General features: G+C 41.6%; 2 protein-coding genes across 3 annotated transcripts in view; one reads left to right on the forward strand and one right to left on the reverse strand.

Annotated features, from left to right (window-relative positions):
* On the forward strand, positions 1-22071 carry dync1i2a (dynein, cytoplasmic 1, intermediate chain 2a). 2 transcript variants are annotated; one of them, XM_071474515.1, is made up of 17 exons: positions 1-141; positions 1133-1250; positions 4019-4133; positions 6578-6665; positions 7790-7849; positions 8234-8349; positions 12856-12942; positions 13177-13339; positions 13433-13532; positions 14325-14450; positions 17042-17188; positions 17273-17386; positions 17922-18055; positions 19123-19267; positions 20440-20580; positions 20753-20878; positions 21134-22071. In XM_071474515.1, exons 2-17 carry the CDS (start codon positions 1143-1145, stop codon positions 21245-21247), a joined length of 1884 nt encoding a protein of 627 aa, XP_071330616.1. In that variant the 5' UTR covers positions 1-141; positions 1133-1142; the 3' UTR covers positions 21248-22071. The 2 variants fall into 2 exon arrangements, with proteins under 2 accessions (XP_071330616.1, XP_071330625.1); XM_071474524.1 differs by lacking the exon at positions 7790-7849.
* Positions 22022-23212, reverse strand: part of LOC139618520 (electrogenic aspartate/glutamate antiporter SLC25A12, mitochondrial-like) — a 19684-nt gene continuing 18493 nt past the window's right edge. The window contains exons 16-18 of the mRNA XM_071474501.1: positions 22946-23104; positions 22716-22806; positions 22022-22627 (exon numbers count right to left, since the gene is read on the reverse strand). Of these exons, the coding sequence (XP_071330602.1) occupies positions 22420-22627; positions 22716-22806; positions 22946-23104 (458 nt within the window). The 3' untranslated portion in view covers positions 22022-22419. The remainder of the gene's footprint in view (positions 22628-22715; positions 22807-22945; positions 23105-23212) is intronic.

Below are 23212 nucleotides of genomic sequence, written 5' to 3' on the forward strand. Positions count from 1 at the left end.
TTTCACGCTTGACCTCAGATGACAGAAACACGGCCACGTAAAAGCTAAATAACCATTTTTGACACGTCCCGGCTTCTGTAGTTGGGTTGGGAAGTTGTTTTGGCTGTGTGTTTGGTGTCAGGTCGAAAAACCTGCTTTAAGGTTAGTTATCTGCACATTAGAGTCGCGCTGGCAGCAGTGCCACACATTCATAACATTATGTTTGTATTTGTTGTTGTGTTTGTAGCCCAACTTGCTTTATTCCGTGTTCGGTCAGTGCAACCAAAAGCTAGCCGCTAACAAATAAAGCTAATGCTACATCTCTTGCTGTAAGTAATGGGCTGAATGGTGCAAACCAATTTTCCAGTGCTCCGTGAAGCACTGCTTAGCATTATGGGTTACATTAAACTGTGTTTTTTGTTAGGAATTACTAATTAAATGTTGTACAACAAGGATGGCAGTCATAGCAAGGAAGGCTAACGTTAGCAGCAACCGAGGCCGACTGGATGCTAGCGTGTTTTCTGTGAAACTGTAGCGCGATTGGTAAAATAAAAACATCGTGTCAGTGTGAACCATACTTGTAGTTTAAGAGCGTACACAACAAGCTGATAAGGACCAGGGGGAAGTTAGTGAAAGGGGATAGGAAAGCCCCCTGCTAAACTAACCGGTGTGAACGGTCGTCCGAGCTGTAGGGTGGGGCTCTCTGTTGGCTGGCTGACAATGACTGGTCAACAGGGCAGTGGTTTTAAAACAGCATGTAGCTGAGAAAACAAATGTCTGTCTCCGAGCAGCTAACACAGCTAACGTTAACGCACTCAGCTGCAGAGAGGACAGAAAGCACCGTTGGATGCTTTGTGAAACTGTTTCCTCTGCAAGGTGAAGCTGGGTAGATATCCGTCTCCATTGGTGTGCAAGGTGGTACTGAAGCTGAGAGCCTCGCCAGGGGATGAATATCTTTTTTAAGACTGCTTTCAAAGTACTGCCTTTATTTGTCTGTGCCCGTATAAACACAGGGGGGCAACTTGATGCTCGGCTTTTGTGTAACACACTTCAGACTTACAACCGAGAGAGGTTTCATCTTAAAAATACAATCTTTTCCAATGTATTCTTTGTATAACACGAAAATAAACAAAAATATGTTGTTTGTTCACAGCTGTGGCATTATGTCTGACAAGAGTGAGCTGAAAGCAGAGCTTGAAAGGAAGAAGCAACGCTTGGCACAAATCAGAGAGGAAAAGAAAAGGAAGGAGGAGGAGCGCAAGAAGAAAGAGGTGTGTGAAAGTCTTTGTAAATGTTTTGAATATTCACTGATATTGAAGGCAGAAAGGAATATGGAGAATAAACACATTCAAAACCATTAATGGCTCAGTGTGAGTGAAAATTGTTATTCAATTCAAATGCAAATTATGTCCCTACACTAAATTCTTGCAAGCTTTGGTAGTCCAGATGCAGAAAAAAATCACTGATCATTATTTGCATATGTGTCAAATGCTGTTTAGAGCTTAAGGAAAGCTTGTAAGTTATGGTTATGTTGCCAGATATATACAGCATGTACCAAGGCAGAAAGACTTCACAGAAAGTTGGTCTATAGATCTTAGAATTAGCAGCATTGTTTTAAAATAAGTAAATTATAGTTTGTTTGTATTTGCTAAACTCTCTTGAATGAGATCTGCATCAGGTATTTAAATGACATATTGAGATGTGAAGTAATATCAAAATTGTTGTCTTGAGGGATTCAGATTGGTGCTATTTATATACTGTATGTCTGAGTGTTGTGTAGACAGTACATTTGATATTGATCATCAAGGCTGTCAAAACAAAGTTATCAAGTGAAAATGTTTTTCAGTGATTGTTTTTTGTGAGTTGAGTGACAGTAGAAAATGCTCAACTTGGGTGTAATGTGATAACAACAAAACAATACAACTAAAATGACTGCATGTGTACTGTCATGTGTTTATACACCTGGGTCAATTATTAAGTGTCAGAAATGTGCCACAAGGATAGGTAGCATACAATCTCCTCTCAATATAAGAAAATAAGCCTGGTAGTCTTCTCTTGATGCCTCAAACTATAGTAACTTTGTGTGTAGACACCAGCAGAGATAAGGCCATCAGTTGTTTTAAACAAAGAAAAACTGATGGCCTAAAATATGGTCAGATCCTCATTCAAGTTACAGTTATGAACAAACACAATCTACTTTAACTAACGACACACAAGTCATTGTATTGTTTGTGTCCATATTGAAATATTTTTCAAACACTGACAACGTAGGTTGGAAAAAAGTATGTGAACCCCCTTGGCTAATGGCATTAACCAAATTTTATTAGAGTTAGGGGAAGTTGTCAAACCTGGAGTCCATTGAGTGAAACAAGATTGGAGGTGTGGGTTAGAGGTACTTTGACTTGTAAAAAAACATTTTTATATATAAATAAAAATATATAAATATTTTGAGTTTGATCTTCACAAGAACATCTACTTATGTGAACCATTCACATTGTTCAAATTGTTGATTTGCTTAAAACCGAAAGGGTTACAAAGTCATCTCAGAGTTTAGATATTCAACAGTCCACAGTTAGACAAACTCTGTATAGATGCAGATGAGTTTGTTCTGTAGCTACTCTCTCTAAAAGTGGGCTTAAAGGAATCATTGGAGCTGGTTAAAATCTCTGTTCATGAGTCTTCCATATACAAATCACATTGCATGAAGCAGTGTGTCCATGGCAAGACAACGCAGAGGAAGCTGCTGCTCTTCGTAAAAACATCGCTGCACCTCTAAAGTTTGCTACAGAGCACCATCACACTCCACAACACTACTGGGAAGATGTTTTATGGACTGATGAAACTAAATTTGAATCGTCTGGGAGGAAGATGCATCACTGTCACTACCAACATAAGAGCATTATCCCAAAGGTGAAGGACAGTGGAGGGAGCATCATGATGTGAGGCTGCTTTGTTGCCTCTGAGCCTGGACAGCTCACCATCATCAAGGGGGAAATAAATTCCCAAGTTTATCAAGGTATCTTAGAGGATAGTGTCAGAGTGGCTGTCCACCTGCTGAAGCTCAGTAGAAACAAGGTGATGCAGCAAACATTGATTAAATCTACTACAGTATGACATCAGACAAAGAAAATCCACCAAATCCACTCAGAGCACAGACCTTAGCTCAGTAGAGATGTTGTGGAATTACCTCACACCAGACATCCTAAGAATACGGCTGAACTGAAGCAGTTCTGTAGGAATAATAGTCCAAAATTCCCCTTGAACATTGTGCAGGTCTGATCAGAAGCTACTGAAAGAGCTTGTTTGAGGTTATAGGTGCCAAAGGAGGATCAACCACTTAATTCAATCCAAGGGTTCACTTACTTTTTCCACCAGCATTGTAGACGATAAATGGGTGTGTTTAATAAAGACACAAAAGATTATTACTGTTTGTGTGTTATTAGCTTAGGTACACCGTGTTTGTCCACATTTTTACTCAGATGAAGATTAGATCACATCTTATGACCAGTTAATGCATAAACCAGGTTTCACATACTTTTTCTTGCTGCTGTACTCACAAGTGTTACTGATGATGAGCTCCCACTCGTTTCGCTTGGCATTTTCTGTTCTCTGATGCTAGTTAGGTTACACTCTGGTGCTGCAATGAATGCAAATTACTCAGAATATGAGGACTTGCTGAAGTCTCTGATAGCTAGTAATCAGAAAACTGATGTCATCAAAATACATTTTTTGCAAACTGTTAGTTACTGAAACTGTTTCATTGTGGTGGTTTTAAAGTTGGCTTCTTATGCACTGTCATTAAATTTGGATAGCCTTTTTGGAAATGAGTGGATTGAAACAATACAATAATGTGTTCTTTGACAGTGAGGAATTTTCTCATCTGAGATCATTGTATTTATCCTGGCCCTAAAATGTATTGGTGGATAAATGTATAGTTCAGATGTTGACAATCTTAAGTTCTGGATTGTCTGAGACTATCGCAGTGTAATGTGGATATGTAGAGATTGTATTGATGGTTGATGCATTGTTATACTTATAGGCGGACCAATTGAAAGATGCTGCACTTCACCAGGAAGACTCTGACCTGGAGAAAAAAAGGCGTGAGGCTGAGGCCCTGCTACAGAGTATGGGCATAACTCCAGATGTTCCTGTTGGTATGTTTTATTTTACCAGTTTGATTGTACATACTTGGATATCGGCTTTTAAACTCTGTAACCTTATAGGCATAACAGGCATTTTCATATATCCTCTCATACATTTTATATACCTGTTAATTGGCAAAAAGAGTTTCAATGGTTAATTTTCAATGTATCTCACATACATTGCATATTTTTTCAGTGTTTTGGTTCTTTGACTTTGTTTTGAGGCTGTTCACATTCATACTGGGTGGACAGCGTAGGAATCGTTGCCCTCTTAATACAAAGTCCCCTGAAGCAGAAGAAATACGTAGCAAAACAACCTAAAACACACAGATTCTTTATGGCCAAACAGTGGAATGGTCTTTACTGGCCAACCCTGCCACATGACTTCAATCCAACTGATCATGTGATCATGTTAAAGGCCAGACTGATGAAAAAAACTCAAAAGCAGATAAGAAGTTTAGATGGCTGTGGTGACAGTCATTGACTGTAATGTATATACAACCAAGTTTTAAATATAATATATTTGTGTTTACTTGTCCTGTTACTTTTCTGCCGCCTATAATTGATTGATATATATACAGCACATTAAAAAGGCACATGTTTTTATACTGTTCATCAGGTGTGGATGCAGACACCCACACACTGAAACTGAAAGCTAACATTTTAACCCCATGGTCATTCTCACAAGGTTTAAATATAACTGTCACATTACATCTCAAAGGAGTTTTAAATTGAAAGCAACTGGACTTGGTTATTCGTCTAGGAAGACGTACACCCCAAGGACAGAACACCACACACCCGAAAAAGCAACCTGGTGTATGCAGTCCAATGCAATGAGGAATGCGAAGACCTCTACATTGGAGAAAGAAACAACCACTGCATAAACGCATGGCCCAACACAGGAGAGCTAACTCCTCAGGCTTGGACTCTGCTGTCCACTTGCATCTTAAGGAGAAAGCCCACTCCTTTGAGGACAGCAAGGTTCACATCCTGGACAGAGAGGACGGGTGGTTCGAAAGAGGAGTGAAAGAAGCCATCTATGTGAAAGTAGAGAAACCATCCCTCAACAGGGGAGGAGGCCTCAGACACCACCTATCTCCAATTTACAATGCTGCCCTTTCATCCCTTCCCAGGAGATTCAACAATTTAACCTCAAAGAAAAACAACTGTTCACAAGTGGCATGTGACTCCAACGACTGTCGTTATAACACAATAGGGCTCTAACGAAGTCGAAACCAACTCTCCACCAAGACAGTCACTCTAACGCCTGTCGTTGGCACATGGAGCACAAAGGGAACCAATGACATCATCAGCCTTGTGAAAAGCCCCTCCCAGAGGTTAAATACCTGGGTCTCCACACCAGATAGTTGGACCAGTCCCAGCCTGGTCAGGTGCGAGAAAGAACTGATGAAGCCTCTTGGATGAGAGGTGAAACGTCTTCCTAGACAAATAACCAAGTCCAGTTGCTTTTCGATTTAAAACTCCTTTGAGATGCTATGACCTGGACAAATGAGAATATTCACAGGCCTATGTCATTACAGTCATTTCAGATTAAGAGTGCTCAAGTACAGAGTGAAACAAAAAAATGTATCTCTATTCTTGAGTGTTTTGTCCATTTCACATTTTTTATAGGCTGCCACGTAGAGATTTGTTAGCAGGAATTTCACTGAGTAAATGTCATGAAGACAAAACTAAAGTGAGGCCAAGTAGAGAGAGCCAAAAAAATGTATTCACTGTGTTCTTGCAAGTTTTCACAGCATATTTCTCAGAGGAGCTTGCACAAATAACCTGTAAATCAGACTCACTTTTGATAATAGCAGATTTCAAAAAAATGTCCATAAGCACCTGTACAACACAGGTGCAAACCCTGTTGAAAGAAACAAGTATTTGTGAAATAATACTAGTATTCAGTGTACTGCATTTCTTTTGCTTTATAGTCTCTGCAGCCCTGGTTTTTGGAGTATTGTCATTTTGCTAACAGCAGGTGGCAGAAGAGATCCATACAAAAATCTTTATAGACCTCACAGCCAACATGGAAACAAATTTGAAACAGAAGTGACAAAAAATCAGATTTTTGTGCTTTTATCTAATAGTCTATTCTATTTATTTGTGCACCTTATTATATTTATTCAAGTATTTATTTAATAAAGACAAAGTCAGTGCGATTGTGTTATTAATGCCTCTTTCCCAGTGTGGGTTGATCTTGCTACATTCTGTCTTTGTTATTTACAGACTGATTTGTATATTTAACTTGCTTTGCTCCTAATTTCAAAGGTTAACACACATTAAAACAGGCTTAGTAATATTGCAGCTGTCAGGAAATGTCCTTCCAAGATTTGATAACATTTGCAACAACAAGGCCACTGCAGCATGAATTCATCTGTATACTGTTGTACTGTGAATAGCTCAGCATCTTTACATTGTAACAGATTATTATTGTCTGTCTCACCATGTAGTCCCTCCTCCCATGTCTCCAACTGCCAAATCGGCAGGCACGCCAAGTGAGGCAGGGAGCCAGGACTCTGATGGAGCTGTGGGACCCAGGTACACACACATACACGCAACCACACAAACACACTCACACACCCCTCAGCAAATGTTTGTATCTCAAAGATTTTCCCCACTTCCAGTACAGGACTTTACAAGAGTCGAAAAAATGCCAAGGTCCTTATTTATTAGAATGAAAGGCTATTTCTCACAGGCAAGATGTTTAAATGTACTGTACTTCAGTGATCTTAAATCTTTCCTCTTTTTTTAGCTAATTTCTGCTTATGCCATTAGGAAAATGTTTCCAGTGTCCTTGCCACAGCTTCTCAAGCCGCTTAAAATGCAAATGTTTTTGTACAGCACTTAAGTGAAGAAGTATTTTAAAAATGCTTTCATGAGGTTTAGATCTGTTTTTGCTTTGTAAGCTTTGCATCACATTAAACTCTGGATAAAGGTAATGAATATATGTAAAGCCTGATTATATTAAGAGCGACTGAGCTAAAACTTTTTTACAAAGCCTCATACCATTACAGTGAAGGATGACGAGTTTATGCCAACTGAGTGCATGTTTATTTAATTTGTGTGCCATTGAATTAGGACGATCCTAAATTAACAATAAAACAGCAGGCTGCTGTGATGCCTGGGGGACTTCTTAACCCCTAATTAGAGCCCCTTCCCTGGGCTGAAATCCAAGCTCCCCCAGTGTCCCATCAGGCCCAGGGAGCTGTTCCCCCTACGTGTTGACTCATTTCCCTCACCAGCATGGCCATTTCCTACACACATGGAGGTCATGTTTTCTCCCTGAGGGTTCTCTCTCTCCTTCCCTCTCTGTCTACACAACACTCAGAGCCTTGTCAGCGACACAGTTCAGGCTGTATCAGCCCTGCAGGCTGCACATTACACCCTGTGTCATCTCACTCAGAGGGCCTGTGTGTCCATTCATTTTTAGCAGATACACTCTTTCATCTTTTGTTGTGTTGTGTAGACAGATTCAAGCTTGATTTGACCTGAAAAAAAAGTCCAGTTTTAAGTGTGTTTTGATAACAGGCAGGTTTAACTGATTTGTGACCCAGGATCTGATCAGCATGTTGTGTGCCACAAAGCTAACTTTATTTCCTCTCCTCATTTATGCTTGCCTGTTTCTCTCACTAATGCTGCCTTGTTGCTGTGACACTAACCAGGACTCTGCACTGGGACTCTGACCCGTCCACTCTTCAACTTCACTCTGATTCTGAGCTGGGGTACTGGACACTCTCTTCTCTCCTTTCCTGGTCATTTTCCCTTCTCTCAATCTATGGCATGATTACTTTGTTTTTCAAAGTCATTATTCAAATAATGCAGCCCAAGAAAAAGGTCAAGTCATGCAAGCAAGAGCGGTCAGACAAAACCTTGTAATGAATTCACACTGGTTGTTAAACTAATCTGAACTCTTTGCCATCCCATGAAACACTCATTTATTTACCTTGATCAGCACAAGAGTCCACTTACAAGGAGGTGAGAGTTGTTTCAAAAACAAATGAGAGCAGTAATAGTAATAGCATTGTTGTGTATGTTTTTTTTTCTTGTTAAAACATTACTGTTTTGTAGTTATGTTGTGCAATGTCTGAGTTGTTCTGTACTTTTAGGCGAGGAACACCAAAACTGGGAATGGCCAAAGTCACACAAGTGGACTTCCCTCCACGTGAAACTGTGTCCTACACAAAAGAGACCCAGACACCTGCCATGACCCAGCAAAAAGAAGGTGACTCTCATATAATGTCATACAGGTTGACCCTGGAAAACACAAACAGAAGTTGTGTGTGCGTGAATATGTCGTTGTGGTGTGTGTAGCTTCTTTGCTAACAAATGTTGTGTTCTGCTGCTTGAAGAGTGCACTACTTCTTGACAAGGGTTACTGTGAGCTGTATGAGTGTACAAGTGGGCAACAAAAAAATGAACAACAAGTGGAAGAGATTTGATTTAACCAAGCACTGAGATGAAAGTAAAGGAAAAATGAGGCCCAGGAAACATAAGAAGTTCGAGCAGAGATTAAATTCAGACAACCTCTGCTCCCCTGAGCCTCATATGCAGCTCTACAACCAACTCCGCTCTGGTATAATTAATGAGCAAGATGAGAAAACCAGTGACAGGAAGGAGAAATGCGATTGGAGGGGAAGATATGAAACGCCATGCATACGACTGCCTACTGCCTCTGAAGCATGTCGATATGTATGTAATTGCTGCACTGAAGCTTTCATGTGGTTGGACAAAGAGAATATTTGGGCTACTACTAACATCCACATGTCGAACACATGTTCCATAAAATATGCAATATTTGTGGCTGTGTTGCTTGCTCTGGGTCTATTTATGTAATGACAGATGGTAAAATAATGCGCTTGACTGAAATCCTGATTAGGATTTTTTTTCTTATTTTTTAGAACTAGTCACAGAACTGACAATACTTCAAATTGCAGCTACTGGAATGAGTCTGTCTTTGTAGCTGTTTTTTTCAATTTATTTGCATCAGCTAACACATCTTTTTAAGCATCCTTGAAAGCCTGGTTAGGATTTTAAACAGTGTACTGATTGTCGGTTGCTGTCCGATCAGGTGATGTGTAGAAAATTCTGAGGTGGCATGCAGCGTGAGTAACATAAAATTGTGTGATTTTGTGGAAAACTATGAGCAGAACTAGTGAAGGATGAAGAGCATCCCTCTGTTCCTTGTCGCTCTTTACTCTGGACTCTACTGGGCATTGTAAAACTGTGTTAAACAACGATGGTTTCTGCCAGCTGTTCAACACGAGGCCCCCTTCCCCTCTCTGCCACTATGTAATCATTTCATCAACTCCCTCACTTCCCTGTCTTCTCCCTTCACCGAACAGGCACATAACAAAACACACTCAGTGACATTGTGCATTTTCACACCATCACTTCTGGCACTCGATGAGACGGCATCCCCTTCCCAGCTTGCTCCCCTTGGCGCATTTTTGATGTGTGGGGTGGCGTCGGGCCTGTTCTGTGATTGAGCGATTTATCATGTTGTCAAAAGGAGGCAACGGCGCAGCACTCTCAAGGTCAGCAGGCGGCGGCATTAGAGGGAGCGGCGGCCATGGCCTGGCTGCTGCAAATCGAGGGTTCCCACAGTGTCTGCAAGACACCTCGGAGAAAGGAGTATAAGATTTAAGATTTTTTTTTAACATCACCTGCCCTATTGACCTCATAAAAAGACCTCATGAGCAGTCAAGGAGAATGCATCTTCATATTTATATTATTTGGTTGTTGGTAATGGTGACAGTAGTGCGTCATTCTATGACCAAAGATGTACAGGACAATCTTTGTTAGCCTGATGTGCCCTGAAATCTCAGCTCACATGGCTATGACTGTATAAAGATGACCTCTGCATTGATATTTGTTTTCCTATATCTTAATTTATCCACCTTTGTGACCTTTGAATGGCATAGATGCATTTTTATCTGTAGGTCGTTTTTGGAAATTCGTTCATCGGTGAACGTCCGTGGTGCCGCTACAGTACTCCCAACTACACTAGTAGGTAATATGCAGCATCAGTATGCACTCCTCAACAAGAGGCTGTAATTATGGAGTAAGATATTGTTGGAGGTTGAGGGGAGCTGAGGGGTGTGTGTGTGGAGTGGTGAGTCTGGTACGCCGTTTAAAAAGGCTTGTTAGGAATAAGTGTGTGGAGCAGTTTAGTAAATCTACTATTTAATTGAATGTGATTGTTTTAATCACTCTGAATTCAGAAGCAGGTTAAAACTTTTAATCACAAAAGCCCTTAATGGCCTTCTTGTTTCAAGTGCCACTTGTAATTGTGGTCAGCTTTTATGCACTTGATGATTAGTACTGTGAGATATCTATTGTATCCCACTGTCATACCGCAGCTAATAATTTTTCACAGAAAATTTTATATATCTGTATTTTTTGTCCCTCAGTGTATGGTTACATGGTTTCAGTTCTTACACCTTTATGATCTGGCTTTTGTTTTCACTTTCATTTAACAGTATGATGAGTGTGACTACGTTTTCTGCGAGTCCTGGTTTTGGATTTGGTCTATGATCTTTAGATCTCAGTGTCATTAGAGATGTTTGTAACCACTGTTTGAGAAGTTGAAAACAATAGACTCATGTATTACAAATGACTAAACAGTGTTATCATATGGATAAAATCTGACTGCTAATGTTTTTGTTTTATTTTCATTGCAGTGATTTTAAGTTTGTTACAGTTACAGATGCTACAGACATTATACAACTCATATACTTTTGAAAACTAATGCTAGAAGTACTCTTCTCTAGGAAACAAAAACTGACAGAGCACATGTTTGTGTTGCGTGTTTACACTGGTAGAGTTTTCTCTTGTGTGGTTTCATTATTGGCCTTTCTATGGCAGAGAAAACCCTGTTGCACATGCCAAAATTAGACCCTTGGTCTCTCAGGACATATAGAAAGTGGAAGACACCTGCAGCGGAGAGCAAAGGTCATTTAGTTTAGTAGTACATCACTGGCCACATGCTGTGTTTGCATTAATATATTGTCCATTGACTAAGACATGTGATTACTCCCCCCTCCTGTCCAGCTCCCCCCTAGAAAAGCTTTTATTTCTTAAGTGGTACAAAAGCCATAATTGGGCCTGCTTTGAGAGGAGGTGTCAGTGTATGGGACATCGGTGATTCGGGTGAATTCTGTTAAATGCAACCCCCCCCCCCTCTCTTTTTCCTCCATCACCCACCCTCGCTAGGCGCTAGTGCCCCCCTACACATCCCCAGCGGGGTCACCAGGATCACTAGCTTTTCTCCAAATGGCCATTTTGGCTGGCAGGTGCATTATACCCTTTATTTTCAGATTGTCTATCCGCTCCTAATGCCTGGCAGGTTGATTGCTCTGGCTGCCTCACCGCGGAAAGGGCTGACGAGCACGGCCGGGACTAGCTGAAAGACAGTGATTACTGTTTTCCTTTAAGCCTGATTGAGGCCCTTGAAAGGAAAGATTTTAACCTTCTCCTGTTGGTTGCAGAGTATGGCCGTACATTGAAATGGCTTGTGTCATCAACCCAGTTCTGTAAACTCATCAGTGCACCCAATAACCTTCTTCCCCAAACCTCCATCTGAGAAAGGGGATAAATCACTTTATGGACAAAGTGACAGATGACATTATCATTTAGATTATCTCAGTAGGAAGGAAATTCTGGCATGTGGTGCTGTCATCCTAGATTAACTATAAGGTTCATATCAAGATAAATGCCTGCAGGAACCAGACGAGTATTTCCCCTCTCCTCGTGAATCTGTTTTGTCCTGCTTTTGCTACTATTTTTTTTTTTTTACATTGAAAGCATAAGCTATATGCTGTCTCTAAGAGATGTGTTTTGAAAAAGCATGTTCATCTCCTTTGAGGTAGAACCGGTGTGCAGTTTGCCAGCTGGTCTGGCCTGTATTTTGTTGTACATTCTGTGAGGTTGAATAGGAGTTGCAGGACCTCCTGCTAGGATGGTAATTGCATAGGCTTGCCGTTCAGGGAGAAGCTTGTCTCTGGGCAATCAGGCGGAAAACCTCTGTGCCATCCCCATGCCACCTCTGAAGAGCACAAGACAATCCCAGCATCACCATCTGCTTTTGCACCATGCCGTCATCTGGCCAGACCAATAGGACGGGCCCGGGCAGCTGCTCCACACCCTCTGCCCCGCTGCCCTGTGGCCTAGAAGGGGGCAACCTGCTACTGGGACACAGAGGAAACAGCTACACTGACAACTCAACTCTCTATTGAATGGCTAGAGTCTCATTAACAGTTGGGAGAGACAGGGGTCCCTATGACAACAAGACACCCGCTGCGCTGTGTCCCTTTAACACAAATGACAAACTTCCCTGCTTTAGAGCAGCAGGTTCCTTTTGAAAGGCGACATTGTGCTGACAAACCAAACAAATGCAAGGCAGAGATACAAAATCAGTCTATTGCCGTGCCCATAATCACTGGGTGAAGCTTTTATTGAAAGAAGAAAATAATAGAGATGGAAGATGTAGTGACCAAAAATTATATGAAACGTCTGTGTGGAAGCACGATCGTCTATTTTGGGAAAGTTGTTACTTTGAATTTGGTTTTAATCTCTGCTTACATAGGTGAGACTTTGATAAAACTGATATCATAAACAAAATGACTTACAATTTCTTGCAGTGGAATATGTTGATTCTGAGATGAAGTTTATACAACAGAGCTCAATGTATTTTCCAGTGTTTAAACAGGGTTCACTTTTTAATCAACAGAGGAAGAAGAAGAGGAAGAAATTGCTCCTCCTCAACCAGTAGCCGAGACTCCGACTGAGAAACCGGACCAGAAAGAGGAGGAGGAAGGTACTTCACTACCAGTGACCCAGTGACCGTGTATAATTCACATACTCAGCTGAAATTGTGCCACTTCAGTTCTTCTAGGAATTTTACAATTTCACATATAGTAGTTCATGCAGAGTACAAAGAGGTTTCTGTTCCTGTAAAGCATCGCATCACTTATCATAATGGCCATGAGCAGCAGAAATCATCACTACATTTCACTTTTTTTTTTTTTTCTTCGTCTTCTTTTCTGTATAGCACCCCCCCATGAGCTAACAGAGGAGGAAAAACTCCAGATCCTGCACTCGGAGGAGTTTGTGAATTTCTTTGACCACAGCACTCGCATTATTGAGCGGGCTCTATCAGAGCATGTGGACCTCTTCTTTGACTACAGTGGCCGTGACCTGGAGGAGAAGGAGGGGTAATAATTGGACAGCCAGTGTTGTTAAAGAACTTGTAATTGGTTTTTGAAGAAGTGTTTTTATTGATTTGTGGTGCTTTTGTTTTTCCCCAGTGAAATCCAGGCTGGAGCAAAGCTCTCCCTCAACAGGCAGTTCATGGATGAGCGCTGGTCCAAACATCGTGTCGTCACCTGCCTTGACTGGTCCCCTCAGGTAATTTTCTTTTCACAGCTCTTTCATAATTAAAAACAAGACACCGTTTAGAAAGAAAATGTCGATCTTAACAATGAATTTATAGTGTTTTTGTGCCAAAATGGAAGTAATATGTGCTAATACGTGTAGCTAAATGGCTGTTAAAACAACTTAGTCTTGTGCAGCTATAATGCTTTATGATTACATAGCTTGAGTTTGACAGCATTTACTTTGAGCCACAAGTCCCTCAGGAAAAAGTAAGTTATGTCCCACACAAATTGTCACTTAGTTGGAGGCCATAATGATTTGTTTCCTCTGGTGTCCAAGGTCATTTAATGCATCATTCTGCAATGACTTTTGACAGTGATTGAACACCAGCTCCTTGTTCTCAGTATTCACTTGCTCAGAGCGATATCCACACACTTGTGATTTGAAATGATGTATTCACGGACTGTAAATCTCAGATCAAGTATTGGAAGTAGCAGAGGTTAATGATTTATTTACATCTGGATAGTCTGTCTGTATTCCTTCCCTGCAGTTCAGTCAGCTCAAATTTAAAAAGAAGACCAGGAGTGTAGCTTTTGGTTAAAATTATTAAAGGAAATAAAAACGTAATTTACCAAAGTTTTTAGGGGGTTGGGGTGACTTAAACAAGCCATAAATCTTGAGGAAAGGGTTACTCAGTCTTTAAAGTATTCAGCAGCAAACGAGGCTTGTCCACATGGAGCCAAGCCTGGGGGGCATGTCTGCCTCCCCCTGACATTCATTTGGGTTGATTTTTTTTTTTTTTTTTTTTCCCTCTTCTGTCACCAGTATCCTGAACTCCTGGTTGCCTCATACAACAACAATGAGGAAGCTCCTCACGAGCCAGATGGGGTGGCGTTAGTGTGGAACATGAAGTACAAGAAGGCTACACCGGAGTACGTCTTCCATTGTCAGGTACCTAAAGCGAAGCTTCCCTGTTTCTTCCTCACGCTCCTCCCCTCGTCCTCACGGATGGCTTCTTCCATGACAAGCGTGGAGCACCGCCAACCAACCCGTTAGCTCACCCTCTCTCCTCCCTCCTAAGCCCCCCACACCCTTCACCCCTCCTGCTTTCATCCACATTGTGAGTTCACCGTGCTGGCATCCACCTTCACCACATCTATCCACAAACACATGTTCATGAGGCGCCGGAGAAGACCTGTGGTGCAGGAGTTGAATGGAATCCGAGCGCTGCAGCAGGATTAAGTGTGTGGGGCAGGGCTGGTTATCATGTGCATCTAAACAAGGGCTCTGTGTTCAGACGAGCTAGCAGGGAGAGCAGCAGAGCTCCTCCGTTCTGCCCAGCTTTATTGTAATGCTTGCCCTGAGGCTCCTTCAGCAAGACAAGTTGAGTAGAACCACATGTTGTTGCCTCCAGAGCGGATGTAGATGCAGGCGCACTGCTCAGATGAATAAAACTGAACAGAAGTGTGAAGGCAATTTTCTACGTGCCTCCAAGTCAGCTCGAAATGAAAGTTTCCTCAACAAGGCATCACAATTTTTGTTAAAAAAAGTCCCTCTAGACAAAATATTGATTTAAGATTGTGCCAGGTAGAGCAGTGAGTGCCTGAAGAACATTAATAAAATTCATGAATCAAGTTATACTCCAAAAATAAATAATAATCACGTTGACCAGCTTCAAGTTTTGTTTTTCTTACACTTTAAGAAAACAGGCATGAGTGATGAAAGATGTGTTTGCTCATGTTTTGGGAAAGAGGGAACATGCACAGAACAGTTCTTTAACTTTTGAGATGAAGCAGGAGAACAGCAGATTCAAGTTGATGTTTTCCATGTTTTGATTACTGGCAACTTTGAAGATTTCAAGTGTTGCTGATATAAAGCTTTGCAGTATTTTGCAACAAGTTGGCCAGACATTGATTTAATACAGTTCTGCCTTGTGGTCAGTTACCTCAGTGGAAAACAGAGTTATTATTACCTCCGCCAAGGAGGTTATGTGTTTACCCATGTCTGTTTATTTGTCAGCAGGATAACACAAAAAGTACTGAACTGATTTGCATCCAACTTGGTGGAGGAGTGGGGTCAGGACCAGGAAAGAACCCATTGATTTTTGGGGCAGTTCCAGATCATTTACTAGGAATTAGAATTTTTTTTCTCCAAAGTCTGGTGCATATTGTTTAACATTGGCCTTGGTGGAGGTCAGCGCTCTCAGAGTGCCCCTCTTATGTTATAATATTGGAGTGTCATCACTGATTCATTAATGTTTAAGGAGGATCGGGTCTTAAAACGAATTAACTATTTTTGAGGAGTTTAATTTACTATATTTCATATTCATAATAGTTTTCAAAATTGTAAACTGAAGAACAACTACACAGTGAGCATTATACCGCTGAAAAGACATTAAAAAACCAGCTAAAGTGAAAATGCGCTCAAAATAGGTTCAAAAGTGAACGTTTTTCACTGACTATTTGAAAATGATAAAACGTTCACATTTAGACCATGTGACTGGGCTTTGCAACACTGCCTTTGAACTGAGAAATTTGGAAGTGGTGTCTTTAAAACACTCCAAAATGACTATCCATCCATCCGTCCATCCATTTTCTACTGCATACTCGGGGTTGGGTCGCAGCGGCAGCAGGCAGCCCAGACTTCCCTCTCCCCAGCAAGTTTTCCAGCTCCTCCCGGGGGATCCTGTGGTGTTCCCGGACCAGATGAGCTGTATAATCTCTCCAGTGTGTTCTGGGTCTTTCCCTGAGATGCCCAGGAGGCTTCCTAATCAGATGCCCAAACCACCTCAGCTGGCTCCTTCCCACGTGAAGGAGCAACGGCTCTAGTTCGAGCTAGAAGTCAGAGCTTCTAACCCTATCTCTAAGGCTTAGCTCAACTGGCCTCCAGAGGAAACTCATTTCAGCCTCTTGCATCCACAGTCTCATTCTTTCAGCCACTACCCAGAGCTCATGACCATAGGTGAGGGTAAGAATATAGATCGACTGGTAAACGGAAAGCTTTGCCTCACAGCTCAGCTCCCTCTTCACCAGAACAGTGGCCATGTAAGAGTCAATTCAATTTATTTGTATAGCACCAATTCACAACAGAAGTTATCTCAAGGCACTTTTCAAACGGAGGAGGTGTAGACCTTCTCTTTATAGTATTATTTACAGAGGCCCAACAATTCCCACCAAGAGCAAGCACTTGGCGACAGTGGCGAGGAAAAAACTTCCTTTTAAGAGGCAAAAATCTTGAGCAAGCGGCCATGACATAATTATTATGTGTTTTTACAGAAAATACATATCACGATTAACTTTGTATAATGTCAAAAGAATTTTAGAGATTGAGAGATACTGCCAGGCATACTGACCAGCTCTGTCACACAGATTGTGGGTTATTGTTCCGGGAGCCTTGTCCTTGAAGATGGACATGTATTACACGGACATGGGTGCATATGTGTGATTGGATGTGACGTGATGGCACATGACTTCCCTTCAAACTTTTTCGTTACCAGAGAAACTAAATATTGCCTGTCCCTCTCTCCACTTTTTTCTCCACAGTCTGCTGTTATGTCGGCTGCGTTTGCCAAGTTCCACCCTAATGTTGTGGTGGGGGGCACATATTCAGGGCAGATTGTACTGTGGGATAACAGGAGCAACAAAAGGACCCCGGTGCAGAGGACACCCCTGTCTGCAGCAGCACATACGGTACAGTAAACAACTGACAGATTGGAATCATACTTTATTTGAATGCAGCAGAAGACTAAAATTTCCCCCTCCTTCTCGTCACAGCATCCAGTTTACTGTGTGAATGTGGTTGGCACCCAGAACGCCCACAACTTGATTAGCATCTCCACTGATGGAAAGATGTGCTCCTGGAGTCTGGACATGCTTTCACAGCCACAGGTAACATATATACTAGTTGTTTTTATTCATAGTTGGTTAGAGGATTATGTCTGAATGACATAAACGACTTAGGATTAAAGATTTAACCGTAAAGATTAATTGCTATGTTAATTATTCATCACGTTTTATAGAGTGAAGTTTAGTTTTTACATTTTGTGTACTTTCTGTCTCTTCAGTTTCACATTTCACACACTTCCTGTCCTTCCTGTTCATGCTAAATGTCAAACATTTTGGCTGGACTCCTTCGTTTTAACATTCCAGTTTGGTATTTTCCCCCAGTTTTACCCTTACTTCTTTTACAACTCATTTTTCACTTTCAAGGAAATTAACTTTGCTAGCTGTGTCATTTCATCCGTGCTGCCAAGACCTTGATGTCAGATGTCAATTTTTTATAAAGTGCTAGTTGAATTTAGATTATGCATTAATAAACTGTCAAGTGATTTTTATAGGTTGTGCTTGGCAGAGTGTGTGTTAACATAAAGCCTGAGCAGGGAGCTTGTTATGGATGTTGTTCCATGTTCCGTCCCCACCACAGGACAGCATGGAGCTGGTGTTCAAGCAGTCCAAAGCTGTAGCTGTCACCTCCATGTCTTTCCCTCTCGGTGATGTCAACAATTTCGTGGTGGGCAGCGAGGACGGCTCTGTCTACATGTCGTGTCGTCATGGAAGGTGCGTTCATAAGCAACCTCGGTCCCCAGTGTCCCTCTCGAAGACCGCCAGGAAACTAAGGCGGCTTGTTAGGCCCACCTAGGACCATGTGTCAAATAAATATAGCCCACTCACTTCCCCGTGCAACGCAAATCCAACACTTGATCTCCTGCTGTTTGAGGTTTCACTCCTGCCCAGTCATCCTGTTTTTCTTTTCCACTTGTCAGTTGTGTTTGTAAAGGTCGTTCAACATAAACAGGGCACACATGCAGGGGAAACAAATCATTTTTTCCCTGTCCTATTTTTTTTTTTTTTTCTTCCGAGTATGTGTCGCTGGGTGAGAGAGTTTGTTTACAGTTGGTCGTCCCAGGGAGAATTAAAACTGCAGTTCATCCCACAATGTTCTCATTTAAGAGACTGGGGCTCCTCTCACAGTGGATAGTCCTCAGTACAGAAATGTGGCTTAAATCAGAGCTGCCACTGAGGAGCGTGTTAGCTCCACACTAAATGTCCTGCAGTATGCCCAGAGACCACAGAGAGGGGATAGCTGCTAGGTTTCGCACAGCAGAATCACCTCTGTAATTGGGGGAATAATTTTCCACCTCATTTACAATGGTATGATACTCTCTTCGCAGTTAATAATGCATAAGCATCACTCATGCTGAGTATTTACTTCTCTTCGTTAATTATCAGAGCCTCAGTTGGTAACAGCTCTGCAACATGTGGTTGAGGGGTTGCAGGCTCTTTTGCCACCCTGCTGGTAATCACATGATATAAGTAAATGATTAACGTGAAAACATCCAGCAGAGGTCCGTCTGTGCCTGTTGCTTTCTTTCATGCTTAATGTAATGCCCAGATGATTAAAAAGCACGAGAACAAACTGTTAATCATTTGAATTTTCACTGTGTGTTTCCTTAATGCCATGTACATAAACACATATTCAAACATCATTACACATGAAGGTCATTACTTCATATCTGCTGCTTTTAAAAATGATACTCGTTGTGCTCAGTGTAATTTGTCAGAACATTTGCACTTAAACCCCCCCCCCCCTCCCCCCTCCCCACCTTTATCTGTGTGCTCTACAGCAAAGCTGGCATTAGTGAGATGTTTGAGGGCCACCACGGGCCCATCACTGGGATCAACTGCCACACAGCTGCAGGGCCCCTGGACTTCTCCCACCTTTTTGTTACCTCCTCCTTCGACTGGACTGTCAAGCTGTGGAGCACCAAGGTATGAGCAAGATCTAGGGCACGCTTAGATCTGAGTGACAGTCTGAGAAAACCTCAGCTGTTTTTTTGTCTGGTTGAAAAGACGCCTTTGTGTGAAGGAAAAGTTCACAGCAATAATGTTTTAATGTTTACATATTTTGTGAGATGTCGTGACAACCAGAAGAGTCACTGTACTAAATCCTGTTTACCCAAAAGTAGTGTCTCTAATTTTACAAGGCTAAGCAATGTTAGCAACTCTATGAGACTGTAATTCTCAAGCAGCAAGTTGAGGTTCGAAGTTTGTTTTTATCCTTAGCAGTAGTTAAAAAAAATGCTGGTTTCAAAGTAAGTATACTTGAGTGTTAGTGGTAATTGTGCCTTGGTTGTATGGACAGTACATGACATTAGTGGTCGAAGAAAAAACTCCAAGGCGGTACTACTACTACTTTACTAACAGATGAACAGATGAAAGAGCACTGACCGCCAAGCCATCATTTCTCTGCAGCTTAAACCGGAGAGAGAAGTAAGAGAGAACTGAAGACGCAATTAGGGATAATGGCACATATAGGAATTGAGTTAGCCAAAGATCAGATCAAACGCACAAGAATTGTTGCTGCAGCTTGAGCCACATTACCTGCTGCTTTTTGATTAGCTAATGGGGATTCAAGCTCATACTGCCTCACACTGTCTGAACTCCATTTAAGCAGGTTTACACACCCTTTCTACTGTGGACCACAGCCACTGATAAGATGCTAATGTTCAGCAGTGTTAAAGCTGTTTATTATCTTAGTTAGCAATGCCTAACACGACCACGAATGGGAATATCATTAGTTTTGCATGTATTTAGCCATGAAGCTAAATATTTAACACATTTACATTATGTCCAGTGTGCAACATGAATTTTGTGCCAATCCATTGAATATTTTTGAAGAAATATTTTGGATAAAAGTGGTGGACGATTAACTGACCAACCTTAGAGCCTCTTGACTAATGTGGTTGAAATTAAAGAAGCTTGACAGGGATGAAAAGACTGGTGGTTAAAAATACTGCAACCTGAAAACTTTGTCAAATTTTGTATTAATTTTCTGTATGAATCGATACATGTATAGGCACCTATACAGCAAAAACTCGTTTTAAAGTATAATGATTCAAATAATGTTTTTTCTAATCTCTCCCCCTCAAACATTTCTGCAGAACAATAAGCCCCTGTACTCATTTGAAGATAACTCGGACTACGTGTATGATGTCATGTGGTCTCCGACTCACCCTGCTCTGTTTGCTTGTGTGGATGGAGTTGGACATCTGGACCTGTGGAACCTCAACAATGACACTGAGGTACCATAGTCTACTAAAAGCATGCACGTATTCTGCGACCCCTTAAAAGGAAACAAGAATTTTATGTGTCTAGTGAGAGCCACACTCAAATCTTAATTACAGATGATGCACTTAAGGTAGCAGAGCATGTTCCCACTCCTCTGATTGTTATTCTTCCGTGTTATTGTTTTAGGTCCCCACTGCCAGCATTACAGTAGAGGGTAACTCAGCCCTCAACAGGGTCAGATGGGCTCATTCTGGCAGAGAAATCGCTGTGGGAGACTCTGATGGACGAGTTCTTGTGTATGATGTTGGAGAGGTGAGTAGACATGACTTGGCTTTTTACCACTCAATTTGTGATTCTTCTGTTCTGTCACTCAGGTGTGTTGTTGTCAGATGTGATTCCCCCTTACCTGCTATAATTTCTACTTTAGTGATTAATTGCACAACTATGGGCAGTTCTTCTTAATAAGATTTTTTTTTTACCAAACTAAAATTATGAATATAGACTTTACTTGTGATGTTGTGGCACTCCAGAAGACTGTGTTTTTCATGCCTCTGTTGTGCCCCACAGCAAATTGCGGTTCCACGAAACGACGAGTGGACCCGTTTTGTCCGCACACTGGCAGAGATCAATGAGAACAGGGATGATGCCGAAGAGCTGGCAGCTCAGCGCCTGTCTGCCTGATCTAGTCACCGTGGACACAACGTTTAAGGGACCAGTGGCATGCTGGTTAATATCAGCCCCGTTTCGATTGGAGGGAAATGGACATCTGTTGATTTCATATACTTTCTTATTTGGACAACTCTGCCTTCTCAGTTAGCTGGACCGTCACCAGTCTTCCTTGGAAAAACACAAGCAGCAGGGCTATCAACCTCAGACACTAACATGAAGCCATGTTCACTAACACAAAACAGTCCTTTCTGCAACCAGATGCCTTAAAGTTTAATTTTAATTTTGACTGTAAAAATCCTTACCTGTCTAGCATGTTAACATGAGCCTTAAATTTGAGTTAAGTATCTCAAGCCAAATACTGTATGTGCTCCACTCCACATATTCACAAGAAAGACTCAAGGCTGTTCTTCATTTCCACCAAAGTTGAACTGAAGCAATCACATCTTTAAACATCCAGGAATGTAAACATCTCACAGCTGTAGCCCATGTTGTCATCTCTCCTCCTTTAGACTTGACGACATAAATATTCACTTGTTTGTATAATACTGTCCAAAATCCAAATGTCTTTCTACTTCTATATTGTCCTATAGTACACCAGTTTCCACTTAATCAGTGCAGCTGGTTAGACATGAGATGGTTGGAATATCCTCTATGCTGTAACTGCTCAGTGATTTCAAGATCTGTCATGTATGTTGATAGGATCTGAACAGAGATGGTTTGTTTCCTGAAGAATCTCAAAGCTCTGTGTCAAAAGCGAGAATGTACTTTTCACACAGTAGACACAAACAGTTTGAATGATTTATTTCAATAAAATACAATAAATACATTTAAATTATTTCCCAAGTCCCTGGTCATGATTTCAAAATAAACACTTTTGAAAACATCTGTACATCCTCATGTCTCTGAAATGTAACTGACACATGCACACCAAAGCTGTTGCACGCCAGAAAAACAGCCAGTAACAATCTTTTCGTAATGCCATAATGTCCCTCTGTGGAGAAGTACAATATGTACAATAAAATTGTGCAAGCTATGCAAAGAAAAAACAATAAAGCCATACTCATGCAGCATTCAAACTAAGACAACCTCTCAAATGCACTGAATTGAAATGTGGTTCAATAAAACCATTATGGAGGAAACAATGACTGGAGCATGCAGCCCTCAAAGTCATGACAACTGATTTTTTATGAGGCCTGTGGCTCTGATTTAGACTCCGCTGGTTTGATTGTCATCTCTCCAGAAGGCTTGAACTTGGGCAAGTGAAGACCAAACTTTCTCTCCACACCGGCAAAGGTTGCAGCAGCCAGACGGTAGCCGCCCACGTGGTCTGCAGTCACAGAAGGAAGGTCCTTGATTGTGGGTTTGGGAGTGGGCTCGGAGCCAGCAGGACGGCTGAGGAGAGAGTAAGATTAAGGCTAGACCCACTTCATGGTATTAATGAGAGGTTCATTTTTGTTGAAAACGGGGTTAAAGCACTTACTGTCCTCCAAAGTCAACATAGAACCATCTTTGCAGCAGTTCATAGGTCACCAGGGTTACACCGAACTGCGGTGAGGATCTGAAGACGCGAGCTAATGGAAGATGGTTTGAAAATTACAATGACGGATTTAATATTTCTCTAGTGGCTTCTAGGCAATTACAGCCACCACAGCGAGCTTCATTTCCCAGTCATGAAACCACTCGCAGGACTGTGAGTGTGTGTGCATTTACCTCCTGCTCCCTTCCAAAATGCCCTGAAACCTTCCTCCTTGAGGATCTTCCTGAAGCAGTCGATGACTCCATTGTATGTTGTCTGGCCTGCTCGGGCCGCCACCTGGAGCCTGGTCTTGATGACATCAGCAGGGGTCACTAGCGAAGCTGCTGGTACACCTTAGGAGACATTTCACAACAGATATAATGAAGCACTTTTACTATGCACATATGGTGTCACATTCTGACATCCCATCCCATCATGCAGGCCATGCAGAGCTGTATAGT

This window comes from Trachinotus anak, unplaced genomic scaffold (genome assembly GCF_046630095.1).
Source record: "Trachinotus anak isolate AG129_WGS33_773 ecotype Australia unplaced genomic scaffold, CSIRO_AGI_Tana_v1 ptg000001l, whole genome shotgun sequence".
In the NCBI taxonomy this organism is placed as follows: Eukaryota; Metazoa; Chordata; class Actinopteri; order Carangiformes; family Carangidae; genus Trachinotus; species Trachinotus anak.

Coding starts and splice junctions, on each gene's coding strand:
- dync1i2a (XM_071474515.1), top strand. CDS start 1,143: ATGTCTGACAAGAGTGAGCTGAAAGCAGAGCTTGAAAGGAAGAAGCAA. Junction 12,943..13,176: donor CCAGAAAGAGGAGGAGGAAG/GTACTTCACTAC, acceptor TTTTCTGTATAG/CACCCCCCCATGAGCTAACA. Junction 20,581..20,752: donor ACCTCAACAATGACACTGAG/GTACCATAGTCT, acceptor TTATTGTTTTAG/GTCCCCACTGCCAGCATTAC.